Here is a 16,612-nt window from a genome sequence, read left to right on the forward strand (position 1 = left end):
TATATATATATATATATATATATATATACTGTATATATACACACACACACCAATTTATATAATATTTAGATATAGTGTATATGCACATACCTACACTCACTATATAGACAAACACACATATGTGTATATATTATATATGTACATTGACATAAGCATCAGTGCAGGTGACCTGTTGGAGGTGTGAGGTTAGTGCCACCAACCATCAGAGGCTCATACTGGCCTTTAACACAACACTCTGTGAATTCCATATAAAAGCTGTGCATATCTGCAAGTGTCTGCGGAGGCGAGTAGGAAAGGTTCTTGCGTGGTACACCTCGCATGGCAACAAGGCGGCTTAATGACTGGTTGCTAAGGACCGAATCAGAGGCGAGCCCCCCTGAAGAGATTCTGTGCCAAAAAGAAGGAATTCCCCCCGTGGCAGTGCTAGAAAATGCCACTGCTGGGTAACCATGGTGACCACATGGAGTCAATGAAGGAGAGAATGGGGCCACATGTGTCTTTTAAGGGTGGCAGATTGTCAGATTGGAGATGTTGTGGAAGAGAACGCTGTGAAACACATCAAGTCTGGATTAACCCACAGTATTCACAGACAGTGTCATAGCTGGTAGTCTCATTGTGACAAATGGTGCCGTTTTGCCCCTAACCGACTTGATTAATTTTAAATTAGTGACAAATGTGGAATAGAGCAGATGGAAGAAAAACCTTTTTAATGTTTAATCAATATGCTTTAAGATAGTATAAACATTCTACAAAGGTACTGTATACGTATATATGCCTATTTTTCACCTTAGGTACACAACAGTGTCCATTCTAAATGTCTGCAAATGATTTGTAACAGCATCAGGACTGATATTTTTAACTGTTTAATTATTAACATGTCAGCCATGACATTGGCTGCTTCCCAATATGCATACTATATGATGCACTACAAGTATATGGACTTGGTGGAAGTCTATATTTTTGAGGACAGTAAATTAGAACATTCTACCACATCATAAAATTGTGGCTTAATTCACAAACTTCCTTCAAACATATGCTTTCATTAGCATATTGCTAAATTAATCAACTTATTGACTTTATTCAGAACAGCAGGTATGAAAGCAAGGCTGTGAGTGATAGACTTACCATGTTTTCAATGGCATCTTCTGTAAAAAGTTGTATAAAGCTCCTAGATCACTTATAATTTGCCACAGCTCATGTTGTCTGGAATTGTTTTGTCTACTAAATTTTCCTGCCAATTGAAATGCAGTGACTGATACCTCTGCCCAGTGGAGTCGCTAGGGATTCTGGGCCTATTGCACAGAATTTACTATGGAACCTCAGTCACGTTTAGTGGAGGGGAAGGGGGCTCAGTCGGGCCCCTCTCAGCCTCTGGGTCCTATATACTCCGTCCTTTTTTTTCACCGGCTGCTACGCCCTGCCTCTGCCCTATGAGCAAACTAAAGATGGAAAGAGAATCTTTACGGACCTCTAGTGGCCGTGATGTGAAAGCAAACATTGCTCAATTTACATAGTTTTGTTCTTCACAGATGTTTTTTTTACAACCCATATTTCTATACTGATGCAACAATACACTAAGGCATGAGTTCATTATCCCCAGTCATTCCCTTCTGCTGAATAAATTGAAATTCTATTCATTTTTCTTCTTTACAGCTGTGCTTTGGCCAATACGACTGTTTGAAACCATAAACAGAGCAGCAAGAAGGCTCATTTCCAAACAAGGACATATTCAAGCTATTACATGATTTTATGGTCAACATCCCACCAAACTACTGTCAAACTGGATCATTAAACAAAGAGGGAACAATCTACAGGCAACCAAGTCCCCGGTGTTGTCTTTGGATGGAGCTGGCTTTGGTTTATTGCTCTTTGGCTCTCTTGCAGTATAAATACGTACATGCTACACAATGTGATGATGACCTGAATCAACCTAGTTTAAGAACAATAGGTAGTAAAAATATCGCTCTCCTCATCCTACAATAGGAGAAGGGTCAGTAAAGATGATGTTTTTGGACGGTGAGGCTGAGTCTGCAGATCTATCTGGGGAATGCATGCAGTTATAAATAACAGCTGCTCAACGCCAAGCAGAACATTCTTGTATGGATTGAATAAAAAAGGGGGGTAAAAACAGCTGGATGCAAATAAATAGTTCCCTTTTAAATATGGATTTTTTCCTTTTACATTTGAAAAGTTACAGTATGAGATATAAAAGTAATGATATTTAAATAGTTCACCCCACACATCTGCAGGCCATCTAAGATGTAGATGAGTTTGTTTCTTCATCAGAACAGATGTGGAGAAATTTAGCATTACATCACTTGCTCACCAATGGATCCCCTGCAGTGAATGGGTGCCGTCAGAATGAGAGTCCAAACAGCTGATAAAAACACCACCAAGTAATCCACATGACTCCAGTCCGTAAATTAACATCTTCAGAAGTGAAAAGCTCTGCGTTCGAAATAAAACCATCATTAAAACATTTTTAAACTCAAAACGTTGCTTCCGGTTAAAATGAGTCCTCTAGCCATAATATTGCTTTCTTCAGTGAAAAGCTTATCTTGTCTGAATCAGGAGAGAAATATGAACAGATCAAGCAAGTTTACAAGCAAAAATTCCAGAACAGTTCTAAACATATATGTGGATATTGTTGTGAGAGGACAACAGAGGGTGGACTTTTTCCTGAAGGAAACATTAGGGACTGGTATTTTGGCAAGAAGCAACAGTTTAAAAACTTCTTAATGATGGATTTGTTTCTTACACAGCTTTTTGCTTCACAATATTTTATCAGCTGTTTGGGCTCTCATTCTGACGGCACCCATTCACTGCAGAGGATCTATTGGTGAGCAAGTGATGTAACGCTACATTTCTCCTTTTTTTTATGAAGAAACAAAGTCATCTACTGTACATCTTGGATGGCTGGAAGGTGAGCAAACTTTTCAAACTATACTGTTATGCTAATAACATAATTTATATAATTTTTGAAAAATGTATTATTAAATTGGAGGAAAAAGCAAAAAAAAAAAAAAAAAGACGCATTTTCATTAGGGGTCTCAGGCCTTTGGACCCCAGTGTATGTGGCATGTTCACACAGTTTGAGAACATTTGGTTGTTTGTGAATCATTATTTATTTGTACATTTACAACAATGATGTTTCATCCAGGAATCAAGAATAAATTGTAAAAAAAAAAAAAAAAAAACTATAGGCACAATCTGCATGGCAGTACAAATTTTTTTTCACATAATATAATACAGCTTATCTCTTTATCTAAATATACCTAAATCTATATATAAATCTTCTCTCGCTATGCAGTAGAGACACCTGCTGTCTAATCAAATGCAGATAATTTAAGGCAACAATTGTTCAAACTTCACAGCTTCTCAGTTGTCAATATGTTCATGTTTGTCTTCACATATTCATATATATGTAACATCGCTGCATAGGCCGAAGCATATAAACTGAGACTCCACACGTCACAATTCATTAGTGTCCTTATATACAGATCATCTGTGGCATCTACTGGCAAATGCCTTGAAGAAAAGTGCGGTGTGTCAGTTGTTTGCTATTTTCTTCTTTTAATTAAGAAAACACGAGTTAACATCTTCATTTCACACTCTATTAACTAAGATACGAATAACAAAGGGGAAAAGCATTAAGACAAAAAAGTTTCAAATATAGGAAACATTAGGCAGCCATAAGCTGATAAGCCATTAAAGGAACACTCCACTATTTTTGAAAATAGGCAAATTTTTCAACTCCCCTAGAGTTAAACAGTTGAGGTTTACCGTTTTCGAATCCATTCAGCCGATCTCCGGGTCTGGCAGTAGCACTTTTAGCTGTAGCTTAGCATAGATCATTGAATCTGATTAGACCGTTAGCATCTCGCTCAAAAATGACCAAAGAGTTTCTATATTTTTCCTATTTAAAACTTGACTCTTCTGTAATCACACCATATGCTAAGTTTTAACATCGGGAGGAACTAAATTCTTAAGCAGTACCTACTAAAATTACAACTAAATGTATAATTACAATTTACAATTTAGAAAAATATGGCATTATGGACATTAAATGAACTGAAGGCAGATTTATTTAAGTGATTGTCCCCTATTTGTTCTCTAAAATTTGGTTTAAGATACTTTGGATAGATTGTTACCTCCAGAAATGCATTTATTCAGTAACTTAAGCATAATATCTAAATTTGACTTGACTGACAAGTGCATTTAAATATGCTTATTATTAGCACTGATGTTTTTACGATGTGGATACTCACAACATCTACATGAATTTTAGATCAATTTGAGGCATCGGAGATCTGTATCACGGAAAAAGAAACAAAATCAATGTCAATACTGCGAGTCATGGGAGTTCAGAAAAATATGTTGTGCAATTATTGAGAGTGCAAAAACATTGTAGCAACAAAGTCACACATGTGCTGTAATCCATGATGAACATTTTTACAATTGGTCAAATATGTACATTATACTGTTTATTTAAAAGCAAACCTACAGTGAGGCCTAAAAGTCTTTATAAGGACTGAATGTATTGAATTGTATTGCATTTTTGCAAAAGAGAAAATAAAGTTGTTTACAGTACCGATTCTTTCAGGTATTTATGACGGCCTGGGAGTTGGAATAAAACATTAACTGATCAGTTAATCTATAATTGACAAAATTATAGAGGGCAACCACATGGACTGCCTAATAAGTGAAAACACATTTGCAATTAATACATTCAACCACTAGGGGTGCTATAGCTGCAAATGAGTGAGCAATTCTCCATAACTCCTTGCTAAGATCAACTGCATCACATCTCTAAACAAGATTCATATATAAAGTCTGTGCTTCCAAGTGTCCTGTCTCTTCAGAAAGCTCACTATTTAAGTAAATCGTCCTTAGAATACTGAACAGAGGTATACTGGTTAAAAATATTCACAACACAGTCTGTGAAGAACACACACACTCCTTTCCTGACATCACAAACATGTGCTCACACACATCAGAGGAAGCAATGGTGTCATTTCAGTCCATAAGGAGAGGAGTACGAAGGCCAAAGGGCTCCTTAGAAAACGAAATCACTGTCAGAAAGATAAAAAAGGAAGGTCAGTGCATGTCACATTCCTCTCTTGTGTATTCCATCAGCAGGGGTAAAGAACAAACCAAAATGGGTTAAGAAGGTATAGAAAGGTAGTAATCAATGAAAGCAAATATAAGCTATCACCCACAATTCTGGTATAATCAGGGGCAAAGGTCACTCCTTTACTGGTCCTTTCCTGTGAACCGCTGCTGCTGCCGCTCACTGAGTTCTTGCGTATGATACCTGAAAGCGTGTTTGTGGAAATTACATTAACACTTAAATGTGAGTTACTGCCATTTAAGCAGTAATCTATAACCGATGAATGGCCGATACTATACATCTATATCACTTTGTTATAAAAAGGTACATAACAAAGTAACATTAATAAAAGTCATACTTTTTTTGAGAAATGAATGCACACAGCAACTCACTCCAAGGGCCATATTATATACTGCTATCCCTTTAAGTGAGTGCTAGATGATGACCTAATTCTTAAAATATGTGGACAATAAAAAAAATAAAATGTTGGTCAATAAAAAGTTGGTAAAAAATATAATTTAGAATCACATAACTAATATGGCGCCAATATGTTGAGTATTCCAAATGCCAAATACATTTTTTCTTTTGTAATATTATTCAAAAGAAACCTTAAATGCAACTGATATCCTCAAGACCTCTTACTTTTCAACCTCGTCAGTAACTTTATTTCGACATGTATCACCCAGTTTTCATGATCCAGTCAATTCCAAATGGATACAGTTACGTCCCTACCTAGATATACAGTGTTTTTTTGTTTTGTTTTGTTTTATCCCTTTTCAGTACAAAATAGGTTGTGAACACATTTCCAAGTTGAAATATTCAGTAAAATATTTGTAACTTCTCCTGTGGTACCTGTAGGGGGCAGTATGTCCAGTCTCTGCAGGCTATTTCGGCGAGAGCTTGGGTACCCTCCACTTTTAGACAGACGACGTTGGCGGCTTGACAACATGGCCGCTGGAGACACGATTCCCGGAGGGGGCACTTTACCCATCCGTTTGTAGAGTTCCTCGGTCTCTTGCTTTTGAGAGGCCTGGAGAGCCTGAACCTCTGTCACATGTCTGAGAAAGAGGGAGAAGGACAGGAAGTCAAGAACAAGGCAGTGTTTTTAAAGCTTCAAGTGACACTTAATCACAAAATGATGTGAACCCACTCAGTTAATACACAATTTATTAATAAGTTACTGATAACCTATTAGATCTCATTCAGCAATATAACATAGGATATATAATCTGTGAAAGTGCTTTTCTGATTTTCTGTATTTTTGCATTATGTCATCAGATCTTTCCACACTTGAAAACTTTGACAGCACTGAACATGTTTCGGACATGTTAGATCAAAAAACATTTGGGATTAAATTTATAATGGACACTGATGGTTTGGGTCTAAACTATAAGAGTTACAGTAGCTGCTTCACAAGTTAAGACTTTATGCTTAGGCTCACTGCTAGAATTTGATGAATCACTTCATAAAACATACAGGGATTTGCAGGAGTGTACCTCAAGCAACCCACAAAACACAGTACAGGCTCACCTCTCTCTGAGTTCCTGTAGCTCCTCATACATTCCCTCGTCTTCACTCTCTGTCTCGTCGCTGCTGGCGTACGACATGCTGCGTGTGTAGCTCATCCACGGCTGATTGAGATTGAACTGAGGACTCCCGGCTGAACTTTCCAGCAAACTTACACTTATCCTCCGCCGCCTCCTTTCTGTCTCCTCCTCACCTTCTTCACCTCCTCGTCCCTCGTCTGGTTCTCCAACTTTTCTCTCCGGTGTTTTAGGTTCTCCAGTCCACAAAGGGGCGCTGTCTGAGCTGCACAAAGCCTCACTAGGTGGTTGGATAAGTGGTGGGGATTCATTCAGAGAGCTGTGACTGCTTTCTGATTCTGCCTGTACGTCTGTGCTGCTGTCTGATTGGCTGTTGTGTGTGGGGGGCGTGGCTTGGGGAACTGTTGTAGGGCATGTTTGGGTCGGTATGGATATGGGCGTAGCTGTAGGGGTGGGAGTTGGCGTCAGGCTGGGAGTCGGGCTGGGAGTTGGAATGGGGATCTCCTTGCTTGGACTGACTTGGAACCGTCCCACTGTGACAATAGACTTTTTCTCTGTGGACAAGGTGACAAAGGATTTTTTTTTTTTTTGAACATGGTAAAACAGCAAAACTTTTCTAAACAAAATGTGAGTAGTAAAGTGGTAAAAAAAAAAGAAAAACCAAATGTATCAAAACTAACTGAACAATGTGCTTAGTATGCAATGAGCTTCTACAGTCAATAGATGGCAGCTGTGTATTTTCATTTTAGCCCTTGGATACACAATTATAGGAACGGAGTTTGAGTTCACACACTACATAGAAATTTTTATTTTTAAAGTACACTATCATTCGAAGTTATGGATTATTTGTTAAATATACTGTATTTAAAAAAAATAAGTCTTATGCTTACCAAGGCTGCATTTATTTGATCAAAAATACAATAAAAACTAATATTGTGGAATATTATTACATCTTTAAATAACTGTTTACAATTTTAATATGCAATTTATTATTGTGATGGCAAAGCTGAATTTTCAGCAATCATTACTTCAGTCTTCAGTGTCACATGATCCTTCAGAAATCAGTGTAATTTATTGATTTGGTACTCAAGTAGCATTTTTATTAATGTTGAAAAGCTGTGATACAATTTCAGGTGTCTTTGGTAAACAGAAAGCTTGAAAGCACACAAAAGTGTGTTTATGTGTGTGCATGTGTAACAATGGACGTGTATGTGCATGTAAATATTTTTATTCTTGCCTGGTTGTGTGACCTTCATGTTCTTCTGTGTCTTTGTGTACAAGGAACATAGGGTGTGTACTATTTATGGGCGTGTGTGTGTGTGTGTGTGTGTGTATGTGTATGTGTGTGACAGATGGAAAGAGTGCAACTCACCTTCAGATATAGGCGAGAGTCTAGATTTGGCTGCGATGGTATTCGTTTCAGACACTGCCAGAGACATGGATAGAGTAGGGGAGGGCCTTGGGACAGGTGAGGACACCTAAAACAAGTTGAAAAACATTAATAAAAGCATAAATCCTAGACATCCTTCTACAGGTGCTTTGAGACATGTAATAACAGACAACACCCACAATACTGTACATGTTCAGAACAGGTTTGTCTATGTTCACAAAGACGTCTGAGAGCAATGCTCCACTTAATAGTATAACCTCATATTTATGTTGACAGAAACACTTAAAATACATTCTTGTGGTGATGCATGTCTTTGTTTGAAAGGTACACATTTAGATTAGAAGAACAGGTTTGGCTTTAGAAGACTTTAAAGTGACAGACCCACAAAAAAATGAAACTTTTGTCATTGTTTAATCACTAATGTCATTCCTTGAAAGACTTACTTTCTTGAGTGGAACACAAATGGAGAAATTGTTTAAAATATTCAAAAAACAACCCAAACATATGGCTATATTCCAACTGTAATGCAATAAAAATGACACCTCATAATAAATCTTGTAACTGAACATGAGATGCTAAGTTTGAATATTTGTGAGCAGCCAGAAGATTCTGCAATATTTCTCCTGTTGTGTTTCATGGAAGAAAAAAAAAACTCATACGGGTTTGCTATAATTTCCCCAGAATTTCTATTTTTGGCTGAACTACCTCTTTAGGTTAAAAGTTGTTTTGTGTTTGTTATTTCGATCACTTACAGTGTTTTGAGGGCTCGGGGATGTGGAGGACGCTGGTGAGCTAGTGCTGGATGGGGTGCGGGAGCTTGATGCTGAACTGTCTGCCCGCTCTCTGAGCTGCCCAATGGGGTTAGACTGGCTCTCTGCCAGTGGGCTACTTCTAGACCCTGGAGAAGAGCTTGGGTTTGTGGGGTTTGGGTTTATGGGCTGTTTAATCTCAGGGGCAGTGCCTGTTCTTGGTTCCCTAAGAGGGACTACTGGTGGAGATGCTGTTTAAAACTAATATTGTGGAATATTATTACATCTTTAAATAACTGTTTACAATTTTAATATGCAATTTATTATTGTGATGGCAAAGCTGAATTTTCAGCAATCATTACTTCAGTCTTCAGTGTCACATGATCCTTCAGAAATCAGTGTAATTTATTGATTTGGTACTCAAGTAGCATTTTTATTAATGTTGAAAAGCTGTGATACAATTTCAGGTGTCTTTGGTAAACAGAAAGCTTGAAAGCACACAAAAGTGTGTTTATGTGTGTGCATGTGTAACAATGGACGTGTATGTGCATGTAAATATTTTTATTCTTGCCTGGTTGTGTGACCTTCATGTACTTCTGTGTCTTTGTGTACAAGGAACATAGGGTGTGTACTATTTATGGGCGTGTGTGTGTGTGTGTGTGTGTGTATGTGTATGTGTGTGACAGATGGAAAGAGTGCAACTCACCTTCAGATATAGGCGAGAGTCTAGATTTGGCTGCGATGGTATTCGTTTCAGACACTGCCAGAGACATGGATAGAGTAGGGGAGGGCCTTGGGACAGGTGAGGACACCTAAAACAAGTTGAAAAACATTAATAAAAGCATAAATCCTAGACATCCTTCTACAGGTGCTTTGAGACATGTAATAACAGACAACACCCACAATACTGTACATGTTCAGAACAGGTTTGTCTATGTTCACAAAGACGTCTGAGAGCAATGCTCCACTTAATAGTATAACCTCATATTTATGTTGACAGAAACACTTAAAATACATTCTTGTGGTGATGCATGTCTTTGTTTGAAAGGTACACATTTAGATTAGAAGAACAGGTTTGGCTTTAGAAGACTTTAAAGTGACAGACCCACAAAAAAATGAAACTTTTGTCATTGTTTAATCACTAATGTCATTCCTTGAAAGACTTACTTTCTTGAGTGGAACACAAATGGAGAAATTGTTTAAAATATTCAAAAAACAACCCAAACATATGGCTATATTCCAACTGTAATGCAATAAAAATGACACCTCATAATAAATCTTGTAACTGAACATGAGATGCTAAGTTTGAATATTTGTGAGCAGCCAGAAGATTCTGCAATATTTCTCCTGTTGTGTTTCATGGAAGAAAAAAAAAACTCATACGGGTTTGCTATAATTTCCCCAGAATTTCTATTTTTGGCTGAACTACCTCTTTAGGTTAAAAGTTGTTTTGTGTTTGTTATTTCGATCACTTACAGTGTTTTGAGGGCTCGGGGATGTGGAGGACGCTGGTGAGCTAGTGCTGGATGGGGTGCGGGAGCTTGATGCTGAACTGTCTGCCCGCTCTCTGAGCTGCCCAATGGGGTTAGACTGGCTCTCTGCCAGTGGGCTACTTCTAGACCCTGGAGAAGAGCTTGGGTTTGTGGGGTTTGGGTTTATGGGCTGTTTAATCTCAGGGGCAGTGCCTGTTCTTGGTTCCCTAAGAGGGACTACTGGTGGAGATGCTGTTTGGCCCCCTTTGTGAGGTTCGGGAACTGGTGCCGGAACCTGCATATGAGCATCAGGATATTGATACATATCCATATACTGGCCGCTCTGTGCCGCCTGGTAGTACGCAGCATCAGCGTTGCTCATACTCGCATGCTGAGCTGGATACATAGGGCCATACCCTGGTTGAGGGGTCATTTGTGGATGGAAACCTTGAGGGATGGATCCAGGGGGTATAAAGGACTGTGCAAAATTCATAGCCATAGAAAGAACACTGGCCAGCGAAATAAAGGGCTGCTGGGAAGGCAGTGGCCACATGCCTGCAGCTTGCGGACCAGGTGGAGGGGCAACTGAAAGTGGCAGATTGTTGGTTTCAGCTTGAGTTGGCATCTCGACGGACTGCTGAACCGGTGAAACAAGAGAAGAGGACGAAGAGGAGGAGAAAAAGTTTGGGTTGCTGGGGACGCGGGTGAGCGGACTTGGGTTGAGGGGACTCTTGAGGGAGGCGTGATCAATTTGGTAGGGGTAGGCGAAGTGGGTGTTGTGAGCGTAATTTGGCAGGAGATGTGGCAGGACATCAGGGTGGGAGTACTGTGGGTAGTTGGGCGCAAAAGACTGGTAGTTCTGAGAGGAACCTGAAGAAAATGGAAATCGGAAGAAAGAGCGAAACACTGGGTTAAGTACAATACACAAACACATAGCAATCTTGGTTGCCAAGTTGTAACAGTGTTCATCGTTAGTAGGCATTCTTGCTAAACTCTTCTCAACTTAGTCATGTCGTCAGCAGTCATTGTGGCCATTGATGCTATTATAAGAAGTGGTGTGGCATTGTTGTTAAAACTTAGGACCAGAAAGCAGTCGTAGGTTTGAGTCCCTCAAAAAACAAGCCATGATCTGTCACCCTTTATGCTCTAAATTCCAGATTGTTCCACAGGGATTGTCTCGAGTAATCATGTTGTAAGTTACTGTGAATAAAATCATTCGCTATGTGGTTATTTGCTTAAATCAGCAACTCTTGTGGAAAACTTTTGGAAAACGGTTGCTTTGTCACTGTTTTGTGTGATCATTTTCACATTTATTATTGGACTGTCTGACATACTTTGACCTGTCAATGCCATGCTTGACTTCTGAAAAGGCTCCATAACCATCATTGTGGCATAAAAATAAAGCCACACATTGGGATGTGACCTCACTTCAGAGGAGCTAACCACATTGGAGCATTTATCAATCCCCATGTGCTAGTCCTCTACATCCTGTGCAGACACATTGGCACAATTATTTGTCACCTTATGTGTCTTTCAAGAAAAGAAAAACTGGCAATCTTGAAACAGAGCTTTTATACTGTGCACAGGCTGTGTAATATGTGTATTTTGTTCTCTCAGGTAATGAAATCTACTTGTTCATTTTGAAGCAGCAGGTGTCAAAAGCAAATCCCGAGATACGTCAACAATGACACTGGTGTCAAAGCTTAGTCTCCATGGGGATAGGTGTTCAGAAAGCCAATCGAAGAGTGGGATACACAAGATATCGAGTTTGTTCCAGTAGCTCCACAGCTAATGGTGTGCAGAGAGAGAAATAGGCAAAGTGCTCTGAGTATCAATGACACGAGTGAAAGATAAAAGAGCGAGACGTACACTGAAGGCCCCTCGTACACTGAACGTCCCCAAGAGGTCCGGACTGTACTGATTGTCTGTGTGACAGAACATAGCTCTCATTACCTGGAGAGACCAAAGATGATTGGTTCTGATAGTGGTGATATAAAAATGTAAATCATCTGAATTTTGGTTCATGTTAGAAATCTAAACATATGCAAAATCTGATTAATTTATACAGCGATTGACAGACTAATGTATTTTGAGACACCTGAAGTCGTGCAAAAGCAGGAAACACTGAAAATAGACTATAAAGTTGTTTATCAAAACAACATTTTGGAATACAAGCTTTTATTGAACAACACAAAACAATGGATCAATAATGACCTATTGTGTGAAGAAAAAAGACATCTGCTGGGCTTGATTCAAGTTGCACGTAATGACAGGCACAAAAACACTTTTCTATTCAGTAAATCTGACAGAATCTACATGATCTAACAAGTTTATAGCTATGCTTTCAGTTTCATGTAGATTAATTACCATTTGGATGTAAATGTTGAGCCTCACCCTCATGTAAATTAGATTTCAGCATCAAGTTTTTAGTAAGTACCACTGGTAACCATTTTATGACTTATGGCCATTATCAATACAAATTCTCAGCGTGGTATCATTTTAGGTAGAGCTGCTTAGGAATAATATGTATTTTAAAAAGCACAGCACATAAATTCAAGGAAAGAGAAAGTGATTTACTGTTGTACCTGTAGTGTGGAAGGACTGTGAACGCAGGGGCCGGACGGGTGGAACGGCATCGGGATCAACATAAAAGTCGGCGCTCAGTGTAGGTGAAGAACCCCGGGTCACTGGCCCTATACTGGCAGCAGCGTAATCTGAAGGACATACAACAATAAAGTTATATCATGATGTGCACTTTTATCATTTTTATATGCTTTTTGCATATTTAGATTTTAATTAATACATTATTTAGTGCCTTTATTACGATTTGTTTGGGGGGGCGACACATTGAGCATTTGTTTGTAATTATCTATTGAAAAGACTTTACACATACTGTATATGATGAGTGTTTTTGTGTGTGTATGTGGTCTGCAATCTGCATGTGTGTGTGTGTGTGTGTGTGTGTTTGTTACCTGTCAACGAGGAGGAGGAGTGTGTGCGAGCAAGGCCCTGGGTGTGGAGATTGGGCTGTGGAGAAAAACAGAGCACACGTTGACATTAACGTCACCATCTAGAAAAGTGACCAAGTTAGGACCACGTGTGAGCAAAGATAAGAAGATTGTCGCACAAGCACGAATAAAGTCTACAGTCACACTATTGCAGAGGCCTTTCTTATTAATGACTGTTCAATATTGATGACTAACTTCTCTTATTACAATCATTGTAAGGAACACACTGTGTCTTTGTCCATTAAATGTTGTCTCAAACATCTGATGACATCAGAAGATTGGATTTCTGAACCACAACATATAACCCAAAGTAAACAACTGAATTCCAAAACCTCGCCAGACACACACATAAAAGTTCTTATATAAAAACCACTGAAAACATATTCAACATTTCCTTCTTTCAAACTTTTGCCACCATTTGGACCATTTTAAACTTTTTGCCTTCATATGATCAATTTAATTGAAAATATTTTTTAAAGGAATTTTTATAAAATGCTAAAATACAGTAGCTATATAGACATATTTATAGTAATTCTCTCTCTCTCTCTCTCTCTCTATATATATATATATATATATATTATAATGTAAAAATTATAATAATAAATATATAATAATCTACAATTCTTTTAAATGATAAAAACTGGATACAAACCTGTGAGGCAGACAGTGAGCCGACTCCGCTCAGATAAGGCAGACTAGCGGTGTCTCTGGGGCCCAGTGGCTCCAAAGGCTCTCTCCTCATCAGGGCCTCCGCTCGACGGATGATGTCCCTCATGCGGTGGATGAATCCCTCTCTCTCCCCAAGTAGGATAAACTCATTATGTACCTAAAAGGGGTGCAAAGAGACAGATAAGTTAATTGGGTTGATATAATTTTGAGTCCTCTTGCGTGCTCTTTTGAGCAGAGTTTCTTAATGAGTTCAAAGGTCTCCTTCAAAGCTACTGGAATTCAATATTGAGCAGTGATACAGTGCAGTGAACAAAGACATGTACTCATAATGTAGCGAAGGGAAACACTACTGTCTATATTTAAGACTCCTAAATCCAGTCTCAAGGCCATGGACTGGATGATCAAAACAACTTTTAGTCACAGCTAACACAAAGAAGCCAAAGAAAGCAGCTAACAAAAGTTATTTTCAGTATCTCTACTAAAAACACACTCACCCCAGATTCCATTTTACATCAATTAATATTTAACTTAACTTGCTGTAGCATCTTAAAACATTGCTAACCGTGCAACTGAAAAACACAGAAGCAGTCCTACAAGTCCATATTACCGTAGAAAAACACAACACAAAAATTACAAATACATATTCCAGTGACTTTTAGCACTAATGCGATGATGTTACTGACCATTTCCTTGTATCGTGCATGCTGCGTATTACTAATATTAACTATATGGCTCCGCGTTATCGTCCGGGCAGAACTATTGTTCCAGCCACCAAAGACAGATTCACAAATAACCTGCCTGATTTATCTCAACTGCTCTGTGTACCAATAAGTACACATGAACTAGACGAAATAACTAGCAACATGGGCACTATCTTCTCTAATACATTAGAAGCTGTTGCCCCCATCAAATTGAAAAAGGTTAGAGAAAAACATACTGCGCCATGGTACAACAGTAGAATGTGATGAGTCACAAACCAGTTCTTTCTCCTGTAGGCTAAAAATGTGTCAAAAATAGCTGACAAATCACGATGGACACATAAAAACTGGTTTTCCACTGGTAATTGAAGATGCTACAGTACAAAATGTTTTAGATGAACAGATGAGAGAAATGGCGCATAGATTTTCCACTGTAGGTTTGAGGTTGCAGAGTTTGTGCAAACACAGAAGCTGAAACATCAACACTTCTCTCGGTATAATGCAGTTCCCACAAGGAGTGCTGCCTTATCTCTGTCCTTGTGTCCTCTTTGTCCTCCATAACTTTCAGTTTACAGATATTTAGTGGAGTAAACTGGAGACTAGGGGCAACTGTAATATGTTTTGCATTTTCCATTAAAAAAGACACTATGTAGAAATTGTATAAGTATTTAGATTTATATTGTATAAGTATTCACTTTTTAAAATAATTTACAATTACAATTATATTATTAGAAATGATAAAGATATTAAATAATTATTTTATTATATATATTTAGTTTTTTCTATTTATTTTCTATTTCAATTTAATATAATTTTTAACTCACTCTCTCTCTCTCTCTCTATATATATATTTCTTCTTCTTCTTTTGAGTGTGTTGCTTGTTTACCATCACTGCAGCAATGTCTTCTGGGTTGTCTCCATCCAGATCGAATTTAAATGTCACCATCTTGCTGTTATGGGTCTGTAGTTGACACTCTACAACCCGATCCACTTTATCTGACAGCTGCATGAGGAAAGACACAGGTAGGGAATGATTCGTGAGCATTTATCTGTGAGTATATCACAAAAAGGCAATTCATTTTTAAAGCAGTTATCCATTTTTTGAGTTTAAGGCTAGCTAATAGACAGATGAGTCACCCCAGTGATGCGTAGCCGTGATCGAGCCCTCTTCCTGAGCAGCTTGGTTCCTGTGCGTTTGTTCTGACCTTTCCCGCCTCTCTCCGAAAGGCCCTCGTTTCCATCACTCAAACCAGAGGTGACATCAGAAGCGTAGCTGTTCCGAGAGGAAGGATATAAAACACATGGTGACATTCCGACTTCCTGAATTCCACAGAACTGGACTTCACAGAATGTTTCGTTTATCAATTTACCACTAGCACATAGAGGCAAAGTAATTTACTACAGATCTTCTAAATCAGGTTGAGCTAATTGAGTAAAATGCAACAGCGTCCTTGTGTACCCATTTGACCATATGCTACCTTTGCTTTGCCTTCATCTGGCTTCCTACAGAAATGGCCTTCAAGGTAAATTGCTCCCCTGAGCTAAATCATTACCATTAATGCACTTACCATTAGGCTATGTGCTGTGTATGTGTGTGTGTGTCTATATATGAGTCACACAGAAAAAGAACTGCTCTCCACTGGAGCACTACAGGCACTGTGGGTAAACGTGGCATGATGTTGGTCAGTTGGTGAGTAAGATTACAGCTCTCACAGGTCCACATTTTCTTGACGTCAAAACAAAAGCCACATGCACACATGCAGTGGGGGAGGTTTTATTTAAATGGCAGTCTTGTATAGGACTGATTCTGCATTCATAGCTTAACAGGTTAAGACCAGGCTGATGACACTGCAGGCAGTGTTCGAACTACACTGTGAACTGTGAGCCCACTTGTTTTGTTTTTTTTATAACGGGCTTACAATGACTTACAAAGATACATAACAGCTATACGTGTATGCACTACTTGCTTTAT

The 16,612-nt window shown here is 38.6% G+C and overlaps 1 protein-coding gene across 2 annotated transcripts in view; it reads right to left on the reverse strand.

Annotated features, from left to right (window-relative positions):
• Positions 1-3,950: 3,950 nt before the first annotated feature.
• The window catches only part of wnk4b (WNK lysine deficient protein kinase 4b), a 59,098-nt gene continuing 46,436 nt past the window's right edge, over positions 3,951-16,612 (reverse strand). The window contains exons 10-21 of one of the 2 annotated variants that reach the window (XM_016271895.1): positions 15,778-15,913; positions 15,527-15,643; positions 13,926-14,099; positions 13,238-13,292; positions 12,851-12,979; positions 10,493-11,135; positions 8,797-9,019; positions 8,027-8,132; positions 6,641-7,208; positions 5,963-6,168; positions 5,220-5,314; positions 3,951-5,072 (exon numbers count right to left, since the gene is read on the reverse strand). In XM_016271895.1, coding sequence (XP_016127381.1) covers positions 5,070-5,072; positions 5,220-5,314; positions 5,963-6,168; positions 6,641-7,208; positions 8,027-8,132; positions 8,797-9,019; positions 10,493-11,135; positions 12,851-12,979; positions 13,238-13,292; positions 13,926-14,099; positions 15,527-15,643; positions 15,778-15,913 — 2,455 coding nt within the window. In that variant the 3' untranslated portion in view covers positions 3,951-5,069. Of the gene's footprint in view, positions 5,073-5,219; positions 5,315-5,962; positions 6,169-6,640; positions 7,209-8,026; positions 8,133-8,796; positions 9,020-9,499; positions 9,606-10,269; positions 11,136-12,850; positions 12,980-13,237; positions 13,293-13,925; positions 14,100-15,526; positions 15,644-15,777; positions 15,914-16,612 lie in introns of both variants that reach the window. The other variant, XM_016271896.1, reaches the window with a different exon arrangement.

The sequence above is a fragment of the Sinocyclocheilus grahami genome, unplaced genomic scaffold, assembly GCF_001515645.1.
Source record: "Sinocyclocheilus grahami isolate Dianchi unplaced genomic scaffold, SAMN03320097.WGS_v1.1 scaffold66.1, whole genome shotgun sequence".
NCBI classification, from domain to species: Eukaryota; Metazoa; Chordata; class Actinopteri; order Cypriniformes; family Cyprinidae; genus Sinocyclocheilus; species Sinocyclocheilus grahami.